This window comes from Melanaphis sacchari, unplaced genomic scaffold (genome assembly GCF_002803265.2).
Source record: "Melanaphis sacchari strain LSU unplaced genomic scaffold, SCAv2.0 Contig350_pilon_pilon, whole genome shotgun sequence".
NCBI classification, from domain to species: domain Eukaryota; kingdom Metazoa; phylum Arthropoda; class Insecta; order Hemiptera; family Aphididae; genus Melanaphis; species Melanaphis sacchari.
In genome coordinates this window covers 7,940-25,547 of record NW_020271214.1, presented here as the reverse complement: position 1 = coordinate 25,547, position 17,608 = coordinate 7,940, and the positions used below count along the sequence as shown (strand labels likewise).

General features: G+C 28.1%; 1 protein-coding gene and 1 pseudogene across 1 annotated transcript; one reads left to right on the top strand and one right to left on the bottom strand.

Moving 5' to 3' along the window:
• Positions 1-5,024: 5,024 nt before the first annotated feature.
• Positions 5,025-6,553, bottom strand: LOC112596841 (annotated as a pseudogene).
• Positions 6,554-9,385: 2,832 nt separating this feature from the next.
• LOC112596840 lies at positions 9,386-11,225 on the top strand. The gene is made up of 2 exons (XM_025342663.1): positions 9,386-9,429; positions 9,881-11,225. Exons 1-2 carry the CDS (start codon positions 9,386-9,388, stop codon positions 11,223-11,225), a joined length of 1,389 nt encoding a protein of 462 aa, XP_025198448.1.
• The last annotated feature ends 6,383 nt before the right edge of the window (positions 11,226-17,608 follow it).

The window sequence follows — 17,608 nt, the reverse complement described above, 5'->3', positions numbered from 1 at the left end:
ATAACTAATAAATACCTTTATGACATATTATTAGACATAATATAGTACATTAGTACCTATAGTTTTTTTAATTTAAATTTTTCAATGATCTAATATAGGATTATTGGGGATGCTTGGTTTACAAGTTTATTAAAAAAGATAATTGTTAAACTGTTGAAACGCTTAATTCTAAATAGTACTCAGTGAAAAGTATTTCAATTATTTTATTTTATTATCCTTTTATTTATATAACATGCCAAGTTGTTTCATTTGTGGAAGATCCAGAAATGGAAAAAGTAAAGCTGAAAATATAACATTCCACAAGTATATAGATTTGTATAGTATTTACTATTAATTATAAATATTAAGTATCTACTTGTTGACCCAAATTTTTTTTAGCCCAGTTGGTAATCAGATTTTTATGCTTACCGAAATGTTCTGTTAGTATTTAAATTTCATTAACAACTAATACATTTTTATTTTTAAGTTGAAGAAGTATTTTATTCATCGATACTATTTTTTTATGCTGTCGTCTAACAGTTTGATTTAAAAGTTTTAATCTTTTTGTTTTAATTAATAACTCACTCGATAAGGCAGAAATCCCATGTTTTAAAAATGTACGATTTGGCGTACCTATCAGTTTTATTAGGTTTACTAGCCTCTATGTAGGATGATTTTACATGTTTCTAAATAAATCATAATAATAATTAATAATGTAATATAATTATCAATTTAGTTAGATTTTAAATGAAATACAATACTTACCTTTACTGATTGTTGAATAATACTGACTGTCGTTGAATCATTGTAACTGCATTCATCAAATGGTATTATTCCATCAACCTGAATATTATTGCTGGCCTATATGAGCATAATACTGTATTATAACTATAATATTAATTATTAATTAATAATTATGTATTATAAATTACTTTCACTAATGTCTTATTGGGTTGCACACTCAGCTTAAAAATATTTGAGCTTGGAGTACAAGTTTTAACTTCATTGGTTGATGGTATGGTAGCAAACTCTGGACACTTCACTTTAGCCTAAAACATTTAATTTAATTTAATGTACCTCATTGTTTAAAAGCAAAAACAAATAACTTACATATATTGCTCTTGATATTTTGATACACGGAACAGCTTCTTTTTCAAGCAACCTTGTCCTTTTATAGTTAATAAATTCTTTGTGTCAAAATGGGACCGAACAAACTATAAAGGACAAGTTGCTTGAAAAGAAGCTGTTCCGTGTATCAAAATATCAAGAGCAAATATGTAAGTTATTTTGTTTGCTTTAAACAATGAGGTACATTAATTAATTAATGTTTAGGCTAAGGAAGTGTCCAGAGTTTGCTCTACCATCAACCAATGAAGTTAAACTTGTACTCCAAGCTCAAATATTTTTAAGCTGAGTGTGCAACTAATGAACATTAGTGAAAGTAATTTATAATATATAATTATTATTAATTAATATTAGTTATAATACAGTATTATGCTCAAATGCCAGCAATAATTTCGGTTGATGGAATAATACCATTTGATGAATGCAGTTACAATGATTCAACGACAGTCAGTATTATTCAACAATCAGTAAAGGTAAGTATTGTATTCTAAAATCTAACTAAATTGATAATTATATTACATTATTATTTATGATTTATTTAGAAACATGTAAAATCATCCTATATAGAGGCAGTAAACCTAATAAAACTGATACGCCAAATCGTACATTTTTAAAACACGGATTTCTGCCTTATCGAGTGAGTTATTAATTAAAACAAAAGATTAAAACTTTTGATCAAACTGTTAGACGACAGCATAAATAACATCAATGTAAAATACTTTCAACTTAAAATAAAATTTATTATGTTGATGAAATTGAAATACTAACAGAACATTCGGTAAGCATAAAAATCTGATTACCAACTGGGCTAAAAAAAATTTGGGTCAACAAGTACCTAAAAAGTATACCCCGGAAATACGCCAATTTGCTTTATCGCTTCATTTCTTTTCTTCAAAAGCATATGAATATGTTAGAAAAGAGTTTAACACAATATTGCCACATACACGCACGTTATTTAAATGGTACTCACATGTCAATGCTAGTCCTGGTTTTACTGAAGAGGCATTAAAAACATTAACAATTAAAACCAAAAACTCCAAACATCCAATTTTTTGTGCACTCTTGATGGATGAAATGGCCATCCGCCAACATTTAGAGTATGATGGTGAAACATATCATGGGCGTGTGGATCTAGGGAATGGCTTGAATAGTGACAGCTTGGAAGTTGCTAAGGAATGTTTTGTTTTTATGCTTGTCGGTGTTAATGAACACTGGAAATTGCCAATTGGTTATTTTTTGGTATCTAAATTGAACAGCAGTCAAAAAGTTGAACTTGTTCGTCACGCTTTAGATTTGATACATGACACAGGTGTTAGAGTTATTAGTCTAACATTTGATGGATGCTCTAGTAACTGTACAATGGCACAAGCATTGGGTTGCAACTATAATATAGATAATTTAATTACAACTTATAATTTTCAAAAAAATAATATTGATAGACCTCTAGAAATAATCTTAGACCCGGCGCATATGATAAAATTAGTTAGAAATGCTTTTGCTGAAAAACAACAATTTTTAGATTATGATAATAATATTATTGATTTTAATTTCATAAAAGAGTTATTTTTATTGCAAGAAAAAGAATGTTGTCATCTTGCAAATAAAATCAGAAAACAGCATACATTCTTTTTCAAAAATAAAATGAAAGTCAAGCTTGCTACTCAGCTTCTAAGCCAATCAGTTGCTGATGCTTTGAAATTTTGTGAATATAACTTAAACTTAAATCAATTTTCAAAATCTAATGCTACTGTAAAATTTATTGAGCTATTTAATAATGCTTTTGATATTTGTAACTCGAGATCTTTAAAATGTGTTGGTAATAAAAAAGCTTTATGTAATGATAATTTTAAAGAAATTTCTGATTTCACTTCTAGATTCACAAAGTATATCCAAGGTTTAAAAATAAAAGAAAATATGAAATTTATACCAGTGTTGGAATCTAAACGAAAGACAGGTTTTATTGGATTTGTTTCATGTTTGAATTCATTGCTAAAATTATACTCTAGGTTAGTTGAACCTGGTTATTTAAATCATATTCCCATATATAGGTTGAGTCAGGACCACCTAGAGCTATTTTTTGGAAGTGTAAGAGCCATGGGAGGACATAATAACAATCCAACTGCTAGACAGTTTCGGTCAGCTTATAAAAAATTGGTCATTAGACAAAATAATATTGAAAATTTTAATACTGGTAATTGTATTCCACTTGATCACATAGACATTTTACACTATTCAAGTTCTGATCCAATTAAAGTTATTAACAATAGTTCAAATAATAATTATGATAATATAGTAGATTCTGAAGAAAATTCAATTGTTCATAATAATTTTGTATCGGACCACGATTATATTACTTGCCAAAATAATTATATTCATAGTGATTTCTCAAAAGAAGTAATAATTTATATTGCTGGATATGTTGTGCACAAATTAACTTCTGTTCTTAGATGTGAACCATGTTTAACAGCTTTATGTGCTGTAAATAAAGAAGATTTTATGAATTCGTTGATTACATTAAAACAAAAAGGTGGTAATAAAGGTGGATTGAGCTACCCTAGTGATGATGTCATTTTAATATGTTTCCATACTGAAAAAATCTTAAAATCTTATGATTATAAAAATAAAGCTATCAATAAACTATTTATCCAGTCAAAGGTTCTTAGTCATTATATAAACAACTCCAGAATATTCGAATCACTTAAATATCACAGTAGTGAAAGTAATAGTCCATTATCTGATCATGTTGTATTATTAATTAAATCTATTACTTTAACATATATGAATCTTAAAATTAAATTTAGTTTAAAAAGCCATAATGAAACCCCGTCTCTTCGGATGTGGTACAACAAACTAACACTTTTTAAGGGTCAATGATTTATTTATTAACATAACATATATACTTTAAATTATAAATTAAAATACTACATTTAATTCTGTATTATAATTGATTTGCAATAAGTTGTATTCATTTTTATATTTTTTTGAAATTAAAAGCAATACAATAATATTAATAAAACCATTATTTGATTCATCCTGAGTTTAAAAAGAAACAGAAAATTATTTAAAAATGAAAGATAAGTCAAACATATTATTTTAATTTGATAATGGTAAAAAGAATTATTTTTCTTAGTGTAATATTGTGTAAGTATCTAATTATTATGTGTACCTATTTAATTTTATTGTATTTTGTTGGCTACGTTTTATTTATATTTAATAGGTGCTTACTGCTTAGTATATCTAATTCTAAATTGATTAATATTTGTTGTTAATTTTAATATTATTATGTTGTAAGAAATAAACAGAAAAAAAATATGAATGTCTGCGTATTTATTTATGTTTAAAATACTCATTATTATACTAGAAATTAAAATATTACTCACCTAAATAAATCCAAATAATACAATAACAATATTATTGTACTATTGTATAATATTATGGTACTTCTAGGATGTCTTGGAGAGCATTTGCTATGGTACAATAAGTTACGATCTTAAAAGTGGTTGCACTGTTGGGAGGCAATTTGAGCTTCAACGTTTCAACAGAACGCCGCCTCTATATTACTCTATGACATAATCGTACTAATCATGCAAGTTGCATGGAAGGTCACTAGTGACCTCGTCGATAAAACCAATATAAATCAACAGAATAAAATTTAAAAATAGATACAACAACAATATACGATTCTTAAGGGGTTCCTTAACTATATAATAATTTTTCTTGAGCTATAAAACCACACCAATCTTGCCACCATGATGTAAAAGTCACCAAATCACAGCAAATTTCTTATCAATAATTTTTGTTTTAAAATATTATTGTTTTTTATATTATAATCTCTGTAGTTACACAATACTGTTGATAAACATCAGATTATACATTTTACCGTGACAATATGATCATAATAATGTCAATATTAATATTGATCATTGAGATAAATACTGATAAAGTAGACAGGTCACTGTTGACCTTACATGCAGTGAAGGGTTAAGTTGCGGAAAAATTATTTCTGGTACCATATGACCAAGGTAAAATTCTGACATAGGTATTTCCATGTTGTTCAACCAAAATAAATCATCCCGTTCAATTTTATCAACACACAAACCTGTGTAACACATATAGGTATATTTCTTATAAATGTCAAAAATATTTATAAAATTAAAATTATGTGATAAATTTACCTTTTGGAGTCCAAACCACAAAATAACAATATTTTTTTGGGGTTATATGGAGTTGACCCTGTATTTGATAAAAATAATCGTAATTTTTTTTTAATACCAACTTCTCATTTTTTTGTTCCAAATATTTTTTTTTTTTTTCCTCATAAGCATTTTCGGGTGTGTAGTCTCTAATCGAAAAAGGATATTTAATCTCGATTATACAATCGTCTCCAACAAGTCCGTCTGGAGATGCAGCCAAGTAAGGGAGTGCTGGATCAACAAATAATCCGGCAGAATGAACCTTGAAGTTGTGTAAAGCTTCGAATGCTTTTTTAGCTACGGGTTCGAATTGTATACCATAACTGTTGCAGAATGTATATTGTATATAGATTATAGATTATTAAATAAATTGTATTTGTTACAGTATAAAATAGTCAAATTTTACCTGGTAGCAGTTGTTCTGTGGAAATAATTAGACTTATACAAAATAGAAATAATTGTATTTTTTCTATTTGTGCTTTTACGTAGCTTACACACTTTGCCAAAATTAGAAGCAGTCAGTCTGTACGATCGTTCTTTTTTCCATTCTTCACATTGTGATTGTTCAATAGTTCGGCGTTCCAATTGAATAATATCATCCTGACTAAGCCTAAGTCGTGATAAGAATAATAACTTTTGCTCCTCCATTTCTTCACGAGCAATCAGTAGTGGCTTACATCCTAAATCTTCATTTACAGCACCATAGTCTTCGTCTGGTCCAGCTATTAATTTTCTCTGGATTCGAGGTCTGTATAAAACATAATTAATATCGTATACACTACACTTGTATGCCATGCGTAGTACTAAATCTATGACTATAATATACGAATGTGTTAAAAATATTCAATATAGGTACTTTGATTGAAGCGATTTCTTTAATTGTTTCTGTCGTTGACTTTTTATGTGTTTTGATATAAAGTATTTCGTAAATATTCCTGGACTTCTGTCTGTGACTTTTTTATGGAAGTGACGTAAATATTGTGGTCCAAAATTATAGGAGGACACTGCAGTATTACATCGAGTACTATAAGAACCTAAACATACATTTATAAAAATTAAATAAATAAAAATTAGTCCTAACCTAACCACTTATACCTTTGAATGAAAAATTTATCCTTTTACCACCTACATATTTTGCAACGATACTATTGTAAGACTACTACATTATTATTGACATGGTATATTAAACTATCTGAATGATACGCTACTAAATTTACGGCTGCCATAATATCATTCCAAATTCCGCATTTTTGCATTTCTGGAACTAGGTTAAACTCAGATTCCTTTTTCCTTTTACAAAAATACTTAATCAATCAATAAATCATTTATTATTATAAAAATGTTACTTATGATAAATAAATGATTAGTATGTTATTCTTACTCATCACATTCATCATGAAACCCAAATATATGATAAGGTCCATTAGTAATATCATTTTTTAAACATTTTGCTTTTGCGTCATTAGAAGTTGTCATATTTTTTCTGAACTCTATAGCCTTGGTTACAGAGTATCTATTTTTATTTCAAATAGTTATTAAATGTCACTTTTTATCCAATGTAAATTAATTGTAGTAATAAATTAATATAAAATACACAATAATTCTCACCGTAATCTTAGCAAGTTTTCTTTTAATTTTGTTCTTATGAATCCTGGAACAACAGTACCCGAAGAACTTTTTCTTTTTGTAGACATATCTTTTAAACGATTCGAGTAATTGCGTAATATGTGATTGGTACACTCAATTTTTTTTACAATCACGTCATTACCATACGGTTTTGCTAAATTAATTGTTTTCATAACACTACTATCCCCATCCCCTATTAAATGACTATAAATTAAATTATTTGATTGTAAACTCTGTTTAAACCCTTGAACAATAATGTCAGCTTCCATAGCCGTAGACGTTCCACTCCAATTTTTATAACAAATATGTTCTGGTACCTTTTGGATAACATCTGCTTTATGACATACTGAACAATATTTATTTCTTACTCCTATATATAACATTTTTTTAGTCCTATAACCAACAATACATCCCTGAAATATATAAGATAATGATTGCATAATCATGACCATAATTTGTGTACCATATATTTTAAATAAATTATTTACTAACAACACCAGACAGAGCATTATAATTTGATCTATAGGACCTCTTAGACCATGCGCCATCGGCAACTACAGTGATCATAGGAACACTGTTCTTATTTACATCCCCGTGTTCTATAGCTAATCTAGCTTCTTCTTTAGCCGTTTCTTTAGTTCCTTCCAAGGCAACGCTCTCAGTGTATGAACTAACTTTTTCATGACATTTTTGATATAGTGGGTTACTCATACATGGCATATTTAAAATAGCTGAAAATTGCTGTAATTGTGAATATCCTTGACCGGTATTCACAGCTGATGATACAACTGCCATATTTATTGTTAAAAGTCCGTTGGTATCTAATGATGGTTCAGTAGAGATAATCTCATTTTTATTACACATGTTGCAAATAAAAATAAATTCACTGTAAAAACCATATCTTTTTTCTTTTTGTAAACTTAAATTAAGGAACGTACAGTCAAAACCCTCGTGTTTGATTTTCGAGATTTTATTAAACATCAATTTTATATCAACGATTCGTCTTCCTTCAATTACATATGTTCTTGTTATGTATCACACTGGGTTGAATAATGAAAAGTAACTCATATTATATAAAATAACAACATTAACTTTTATTCAAACAAAAACATGGATCAATGTATTTTAACAGCAAAAAACATGAAAAAAAAAATGTGTGTTTCTTATCATTACATATCATATTATTTACGCGTCTGCGACATCGTCCGCCAGAGCGCGTCTGTTACATATACAACAGTTCTAAATTAAATACATTAAAAATAATTATTGTAAACACAACTAATAACAATTATTAATTAAGTATGTTTTACTCTTCCATATCTCCATTATGATGAATTAAATTTTTTTGCTGCCTGCTGGAAATTGATGTAGATGGTAATTTTTCCAATGGAAATAACATATACCTATTTTAGATTTTGAGTGGAGTAAAGAAGCTACTGGTTTTATAATGTTGTTAATTTTTAAGAAATTTGACCCTATGAAATTTTTTTTTTCGAAATTTAAAAAAAAAATTGTAAAAAACCGAAAATTTCTTAGGCCTACAATTAGCACAAAACTTGTCAAATTATTTTTTAATTTTTTTAAATGTGTATAAGATGGTTATCTTAACAATTGGTAAAATTTTCGGTTTTGGTTAGGTTATAAATTTGGTAAATTTTGATAATTTTTGTATGTCGCCATAGGAGCACCCTTAGGAACTCCTCACTTCCACTTGTGTGTAAAGGTACCAATAAGAAAATTTAGATTTCGATTTTTATTTGTTTTTTTATTTATTTATTGTCAATAAAAAATGTTTTGAAAATTGAATATAATATAAGATACCTTATAAGTTGTTATAGTAGCAGTTGAAAATACTATTTAATTTTTGGATAAGAAAATGTAATACAAGATTCCTCATAAGTTTGCCTAATTTTATTAAAAAAAAATGTCTACCAAGGAAGTTAAATTAAATTTTTATGAGTATTTTTAAATTCATATTTTTACAACATTGGATACTCACACGATTTTTTTATATAGCGATTTTCTTATTTTGATGTAACTCAAAAACGAATAACTGTAAATACACGAAAATTTTACTAATTGTTTATAATTTATACTTATTATCATTTTCTATAGACACCGTGCATCTAGGTTAAAGCGCTCCCAGCGGACATTGTATAGTACTAGTGAGGGGATATAATAATATTTTGATTATTCTGTGATTGTAGTAGGTACGTAGTATATTGTTAAACTTTTAATTTTTTTTATTATAAACTACCTTTGTATCTAACATTATTTTGTAGGTATTCGGTATTTGGTATTATTATTTTTGTTATTTCACATAAGCATTTTGTACTTCTCTGAAAATAAGATGAATAAGAGCAAGTCAAACAAAATATGTTGTGTTGTCGGATGTAGTAATACTTACAAAAATACAGATCAAATATAGTTTTATAATTTTCCAAATAGATCATATGAGCAAGATGTTAAAAATAAATGGATTAAAGCAATCAATAGACTTGAGTAAGTAATTCATACATTATCTTATTCCTACATTACTCTCTATAAACCTTGTTATCTACCATTTATATTGAATTCAATACATATTATTCATTTTACTATTTCATTTGCTATTAATTAATTTATTAAGTTTATTTATTTATTTTTCGTATTAAGTCGTTTATTTTTCATATTAAGTAATTTATTTCTTGTAAGTTATCATTTTAATGGCAACCATAAGTTACATAATATCTAATACCTACTTATAGTTATATGAAGACAATAATATAATATTTATGGTAGGTATACCAAATACATGTATAATTAATACATTTATCATTTATCATTTAAAAATATATTTATATATTATTTTAAGCAAATTTATGGTACAAAAAGGTTTATAATGTAAGTAATGCTACAAAATACAAATGCTAAGTTTCTTTTTTTGTGATTAATATATAATTGTTAAATGTTTTTAGTGACAATGGGAAATTATGGTATCTCAAAAAATATAGTGTTGTATGCAGTGCCCATTTCATTGGTAATAGACGGTCAAGAGATCCACAAAGTCCTTCATATATTCCTACAATATTTCCTGAAGTCTACAAAAAAAGAAATGTTAATATGGACCAACAAAATTCCAGATATTCTCGTGTTTTAAAAAGACAAAAAACCAATAAGCAGCCTACTAATAATCCCAATGATAATTTAAATACAACATTTGTAATAGAAACTAATGAAGGGGACAATAATTGTAAATCAATGTGTAATTCTAGTACTCAAGTGAATTTTGAATGTATTCCAAATAATTCATTTGTATTTGCATGTTCTTTTGAAGGTGATTCTGTTAGTACTCAAATAACTTCATCTACTGGGTTTTATGATAATAATTTGAAATTTTCATTGGACAAATCTTGTGGACCTGATTCAAATTCTAATAATTTTTGTCCTTCAGGTTTGGACTGTGACAAATTCCATGGTTTTGATTCTGTAAAAAATGAAACATCCCTTAAAGATTTAACTGGAACCTCTTTTAAAGTATTTGATTTTTTACTCTCTCTACTTCCTGAAACTCGTACCAATGTTATCATTAAAAAGAATGGACTACTAATATTTTTAATGAAAATTAAATTGGATTTATCTTTTTCTGCTTTAAGTGTCTTATTTAATGTTCATCGCACCACAGTCAGTAGAACTTTTTTTAACATTCTTGATATATTATGTTTCAAAACTAAAAATTTAATATTTTGGCCCAGTAAACACACAATAACCGAAACATTACCAGAAACATTTAAAAAACATTATCCTAATACCCGTTGCATAATTGATTGTACTGAAATAAAAGTAGAACAACCGCCGACTGTAGAACAGAGAGTTTATATGTACTCCCACTATAAAGGATGTTACACAATTAAATTTTTAGCTGCAATAACCCCAAGTGGGGCCGTATCATTTATTTCCAAATGTTATGGTGGATCCAGTGATTCATTCATTACAAATGATAGTGGGTTTTTGACAAAATTAGAACCAGGTGATCAAATTTTGGCAGATAAAGGGTTTCCTGGTATAAAAACCAATTGTGAAAATAATAATACCATTTTAGTGATGCCACCCATTTTACACAATGGTAGATTAACTGAACAGGAAGTTCTTGAAACATATAGTATTGCCAGCATACGAATACATATAGAAAGGTTTTTTGCAAGATTGAAAACTTACGGTATTTTAAAAAAAATACCAATTGAACTTTTACCTTATATTGACGACATTGTCCATATTTGTTGTGTGTTAACAAATTTGCAACCCCCAATTATAAAAAACTAATTTTCTTTAGGTACTTCTCTTAAAATATATTTTATTTTATATTATACTTAAACATAATATAATATTTACACATTATAATATAGTATTTTTACATTATGATTACAAAATAAATATTATTAAGTATAAATGAAAGTCTTAAAATTATTTGTTTGAACCTAAAATGATGGTTGGTAAGAAATAGTTGAAATAAAAATACTCTAATTTTAAAATTACATTTTTTAAAAAAAGATCATCTTTTTCTAAACATATTAGTAATGGTTTGATAGAATTATAAATAAATAAATCACACTTATCAAGGCCTGTAACAAACATTAGAATCTGGCATTGAGTGTAGTATTGATGAGATGATTTCAGTACTATCTTATCATTTTTATATTTTAGATAACTTAAATTACATTTTTTACTATCTTCATCAAAAATGAGTTTATTGCTACAAGAAATAGGGCATTTAATTTCAAGAATTTTATTTATATTCCCATTCTGTGACAAGACTAATGCATCTGGTGATGCACATAACCATGGATACTTGGAGTGTATAGTTAGTCCAGCTCTCACAGTTTTTACTTTAAATATTTTACTATATGCTTCAATTGCAACACCTTCAGTACGTAGTCCATAAGCCGTATTTATCGCTGCTTTACCAATTAAGTTTGTATCAATAGACATTGTATTAGCAAGTTTGACAAGATTTTCGTCAGAAATACATTTACAAGTTTTTATTTTGTGAGCCTTGGTTGCAGAAATTCGTATAGATCTTTCTTTCATCCAATCAACACTCTTTGACTGATCCATAGTTGCAATAAACATTTTTTTCATGGCGTCATTTGTTACTTTCACTTTGCTAAAAAAAAATATATGTTCATTTTTATTTAATGGAAAACATATATTAAAAATATTGTTTTCTTTTTGCAACTGATTTCGAAAGATATTATTCACAATAACATTATTTTCAGTTTCAGTTTCCTCAAGTTCAAGCTTTGTTACAATATATTCCAAGCATTTTTTACATTCTCTATCTGCTTCAGAACTTATTTCTATTTTAATTAGTTTACTTATACCACAAGGAATAGCCAATATTTCATATTGATCTACAAAAGTACTGTGACTAATAAGTGGTTCTTGAAATTGCATATTTCTTTTACTGGGAAATAAATCTGATATTTTTTTGCCTTTCTTGTACTTATCTTCCCCAGCTTTAGAAGGTTTGCCCCATTGTTGAGGCAAATCTGTCTTTGATAAAGCTTCTTCATTATTTATATAATATACAAGAGCAGCTATATGCTTACATTTTTCACCTATACCAGCTGGACAATCACATAGACATGTCTTCACTGTCCTTAAATTATCCAACTAAACAAATACAAAATAATAATTGAAGTTTGGAATAAATAATTACCTAATACACTTTAATAATACAATAATAGTAAACTTATAATCAAACATACTTCTAGTTTGACTTTCCATGGTTGCATTGATACAGAAGCCTGTCTAATTACATTTGCTGTTACCATTGAGTAACCATTATGCGAAGTGATGACTTCTGTTACATTTATAACATGACCACTTTTAGCTAAATTTTCACCTTTATTATTTGAAAATATTGTTTTAAAATTTACTGATTGAAAACCACATTTAAGTACAATATCAACACCACATTCATTCATTTTATAGTTTTATACTATAATCCACGAGGAAATAAATGTTTAAATAATAAAAAAATATATATTTTAACATGGTATTATACACATAAGCAAGATAATTTATTTGTGATAATTAGTTATTTTATTGATTACCAACCCATATAGACACAAGAAGGGAATAATATGAAACATGACTTCATTTCTTATTTTTCTATTTTGGTAACTAACATATTTTGAACTTAATGGCTGCATTATAATAATGTTGTGTATCCCCTCACAAGTTCGGTCATTGTCCACTACACTGCGCTGTGTTCAGTCAAATGCACGGCGTCTATACACCATACAATTTGTATACAGCAGAGCGAGTAGTGACTTCCACTATCATCGTACACCCATACATTTATTTATGCAGCGTATGTATAATAAACATATTTCAAACAGTTTGAATACAAAAAACAATTGCTTCTATAATATATTATTATAATGAAAATTAAAACTTACCGTTATGCAATTGGAATTCGAACGCCATTTCAATAGCGCATTAACATTGCCCTTGTGTTTTTTCATTTTTGATAACGATAACTTTTTTTTTTTAGAATTACTCATAGTGTTTTATTTATTTTTCAAAATATTTTATAAAGAAAACGGAATCATCAATTAGTTCAATGTAACTGTACACTTCACTGTAACTATACACAGGCACACAGCAAATGTGGTAATAATATTATCAAACGTCAGAAAATATAATAATCAATATTATATTATCCAGTATCTATTTTACTTTGGAAAATTGTCGATACTATCTATAAATAATTTACGTTTGACAGTCAAGCACTGTTGACAGTAACGCGCCGGAATCGTCTAGTTTGTACACTTTCGCACGCGCACAAACATGTCACAGTAAAATTGCTACTGTTTAAAACAGAAGGCATAGCTAATTTCCAACGTACCGATTAATCTAGTGAAGCGATAAGAATTCTGAAAACAGATTTGAATTTGTCGTCAAGTCTTCTTGAGATCGACTTTCCCACATTTTTGATTTTTTGATTTAACCTTCTCCAAAAATTGAAATATGTCAATTTTTTAATTACTCTTTTGAATGTATCGTTTTTTAGGATTTTTGGAGGATAATATCAAAAATGTGGAAAAGTCGATCTCAAGTAGACTTGACGACGAATTCAAATCTGTATTCAGAATTCTTATCGCTTCACTAGATTAATCGGTACGTTGGAAATAGAACACGTCTATAATCCTATGTTGCACGTGTGTTAGACAAAGACAGAAAATCGCCGCTTCCAATCCCCTTAAGCTTGTGTAATGACCGCTGTATAATGATTCCCCGTGGTGGCAAATTTCACAACACAAGTTATAAGTGTTGTCATCAATTTGTTATGTTGTTGTTGGTAGAGATACTAATGATATATTTTGTATTTTTTCCAATAATCCATTCCATAATTGTAATTGTATAAACACATATTGGCTTGAATTTGATACATGCATTATTTTAGAATGGTTTCCTGTTATTTTGCAATTACTACATTTAATTTCAAGTACTATTTCTTTACTAAAATCATTAAATAATGAATTTAAAGTACTTTTACAGTCAATAACTGTGAGAAGTAATATATATTTAGGTGTTTTACTGGTTCTAATGTCATTGCAATTTAAACATGTTATTATTGATAATAATTCATGTCTTAGAGAATTTTTAAGGAATTATTTTGACAAAGAAGAGCATTGATAAATTCAAATGCATCTTGTTGCTGAGAAAGATTAAAAGGCTGTCCTAAGAATTGTCTCAAAATAGTGCAATCGAGTTGTTTCTGTTGCGAAAAATAGGATGAAGCTAATTTACTTAAAACAGAATGCCTTTCATATTGCATTAATTGGTTTACAATGTATTGAGAGTTAAAAATAACTTGAAGTGATGCATTTGCATAACATGATACTCTATCATCATTTATAAAACCTGGTTGTTGTAAAATATGAGTTGGTAATTGATTTAGAAAATCGTTTTGCTGAACATTTTTTATAATATGTCTAGTCGATTTTATCCAAGATAAATCCCTAATTTTGTAATGCTTTTGAAAATTTTTATCTATTAACTTTAAGTCGGGATATTTACGGGATAAGTACGATATTGTTTTTTCAAACGATTATATTCATCAATTGCTGATGTTTGAGCTTTAATGTTTGCACGATCAAAGTTAATTAAATGTAAACCGTTTAAGCTTGTGACCCTAGATAGTGCTACATAAGTCTGTCCGCATGAAAATATATTATTACCTATATCGACAATGTAACATTCTAATCACATACCTTGACTTTTATGAATAGTTATGCCATATGCTAGTGTTATAGGGAATTGGTTTCTATAAATAAATGCACCAGGGAAAACCTCAAATTTACCTTTAACGCGATCAATTTCAAATTCTCTTTCTTTAACTGTTATTTTGATTTTGATCGGAATTCCACAGAACCCAACATATATCACCTGTTTTACCATACCAAAGTTCTATTTACTAGTCCAAGAGAGACATCTATATTTCTTATTATCATGACTTTGCATTTTAATTTAATTTTGATATTTTTTTCTAATCCTGCAGTTCGTGAACTATCTGAATTCAATAATGCAAGTTTTTTTATAGCTTTGCATTTTGATGTTGTTTTAGCATCTACAGAATCTTGTGCTTCAAGATTTATGACTTCTGTAGGTAATAAATCTAAAACACCTTTATTTAGTACTTTACAGTGATTTATAGTTGGCAACAGTACGAGTGCTGAATCAGGCAAATTTGATATCAAATTATACAATTCTACAATTACGGAATTGTGTTTATTATTATTTTTATCATTAAAATTGAACTTAATTATTCTTTTGTTAATCAATTTAATATCAGTAGGTGTTACAGCGTTAATTCGAACTCTTTCTAGAATAGATGCGTATATGGAATCATTTTTTTGACGCATGTTTTCAATTAATTTGTCGTAACTAAATAAATTTGCCCATATGTTTAATGCACCTAGCGAATGAGTGTACTTATCAATTTGATTCTTTTTCAAAGAAATAAAAGGAGATTTTTCATTTACCGGTGGAAGATGTAGCAAGTCTCCAAACATTAACAAATGTATGCGTCCAAACCATCCATCATTGATATCTCCAGTATCGAATATTTCACATAATCTTAAATTAATATAAGTTAATGTTGTATTTGAAATCATGCTTATCTCGTCTATTATAATTAATATGACATTTTCCATAGCTTGTCTAATTATTTTCAATACATTATTTGATAAGGGCCTGTACGGTGGGGTATTTCCATGTTCTACTGGTAGCTGTAATAACCTATGAACCGTCATACCTTGAATATTGAATGCGGAAATGCTAGTAGGCGCAGTTACAGTAACATCTTTTTTAATTTTGGTTTCTATGAAAGCTTTTACAGTTTTTATTAGATAGGATTTACCTGTACCACCAACGCCAGATACAAAATGTCGCATTGGAGGATTACCATGAGAATATAATTTACTTTTAACAAAGTTAAAGACCCTCTGTTGATCGGAATGCATATTTGAAATTAATTTTTCGATGTCTTGATTAGCACTTCTAACTCGTAGTTCTTCTATAACTTCTTGTACTTCTGCAATTTGAAACCTATCATCATGGTCATTATTAATTTGTGTTGTTTTATTCTTCTCTAATAAATCTTCAATAATTGTTTTTAAAGCATCTTTAGATTTTTTAAGGTATTCTAATCGTTCATGATAGTGTAATGCGGTTTCAATTTTGTCTCTACAATTAATAAAAGCCTCAAGATATGTCCTATGATTCCCAATAATCTCGACTTATTGGTGCCACGGTTGAAACAACATTAACAAAGAATGAAAATATTTTTCTGGTTCTGATTGAATATTGTAAATTTTATGTTTAATAAGATAAGGTCGAGTTCTTTCTTTAATGTATCCATAGTTAGGATATTCATAATGTTTTAAGTATCTTTGCCAACCGGTTTGTTGTCATATAATCGCACATAATCAAATAAACAAATTGATTCTAAATCAGGTGGCCGACTGAGATAATGGGTGTCTATTATTGAAGGATAAAATACATCAACTTCATCACCACCTAATTTTTCGATATCAATCTTAGATTTTAGTCTCCTATTTCTATTAATATTTATATCTAACCATTTTATAGTTGTTGATGGATCTGTACCAAACAATGGTATGCTAAGAAGAGTATCACTTGCCTCTAAAGAGCCGCACTCACGATTATTAAGTGCTCTAAGAGCAACATTCCATAATTTACTAGCAAGTGACTTAGTGTTATTAATAACTTCAAACAATTGAGCTGTATTTGACTTCTCTGGTTTGGTTTGATATTTAGTAATGTACGAGCTTAAGGCACACGATTTCTCGCCTATAAACTGTAAATCCATATTATCATTCCAAGCTAAAAGTATCGCTGGGTTAATATCATTTATATAAATCTCATTCTTAGTGCGAGGTAAATCATATAATCTACTTTTTGATTTAAGACTTCTTCGTCCAGCAATTGAAGTTACCACATCCTTCGTTATAAAATGATCGGTTTCAGTTCGGGGAAAACCAAATCTATAAGAAGTAACAGTTCCAGTCCCGGTTTTTTTACTCCTCATACAATAACTATTATGTTTGTGCGTTTGGTACATTTCAATTCTATCCGAAATAGTTGGGAAATCATATTTATTTGGTTTGTGACAA

Coding starts and splice junctions, on each gene's coding strand:
- LOC112596840 (XM_025342663.1), top strand. CDS start 9,386: ATGTTAAAAATAAATGGATTAAAGCAATCAATAGACTTGAGTAA. Junction 9,430..9,880: donor CAATCAATAGACTTGAGTAA/GTAATTCATACA, acceptor AAATGTTTTTAG/TGACAATGGGAAATTATGGT.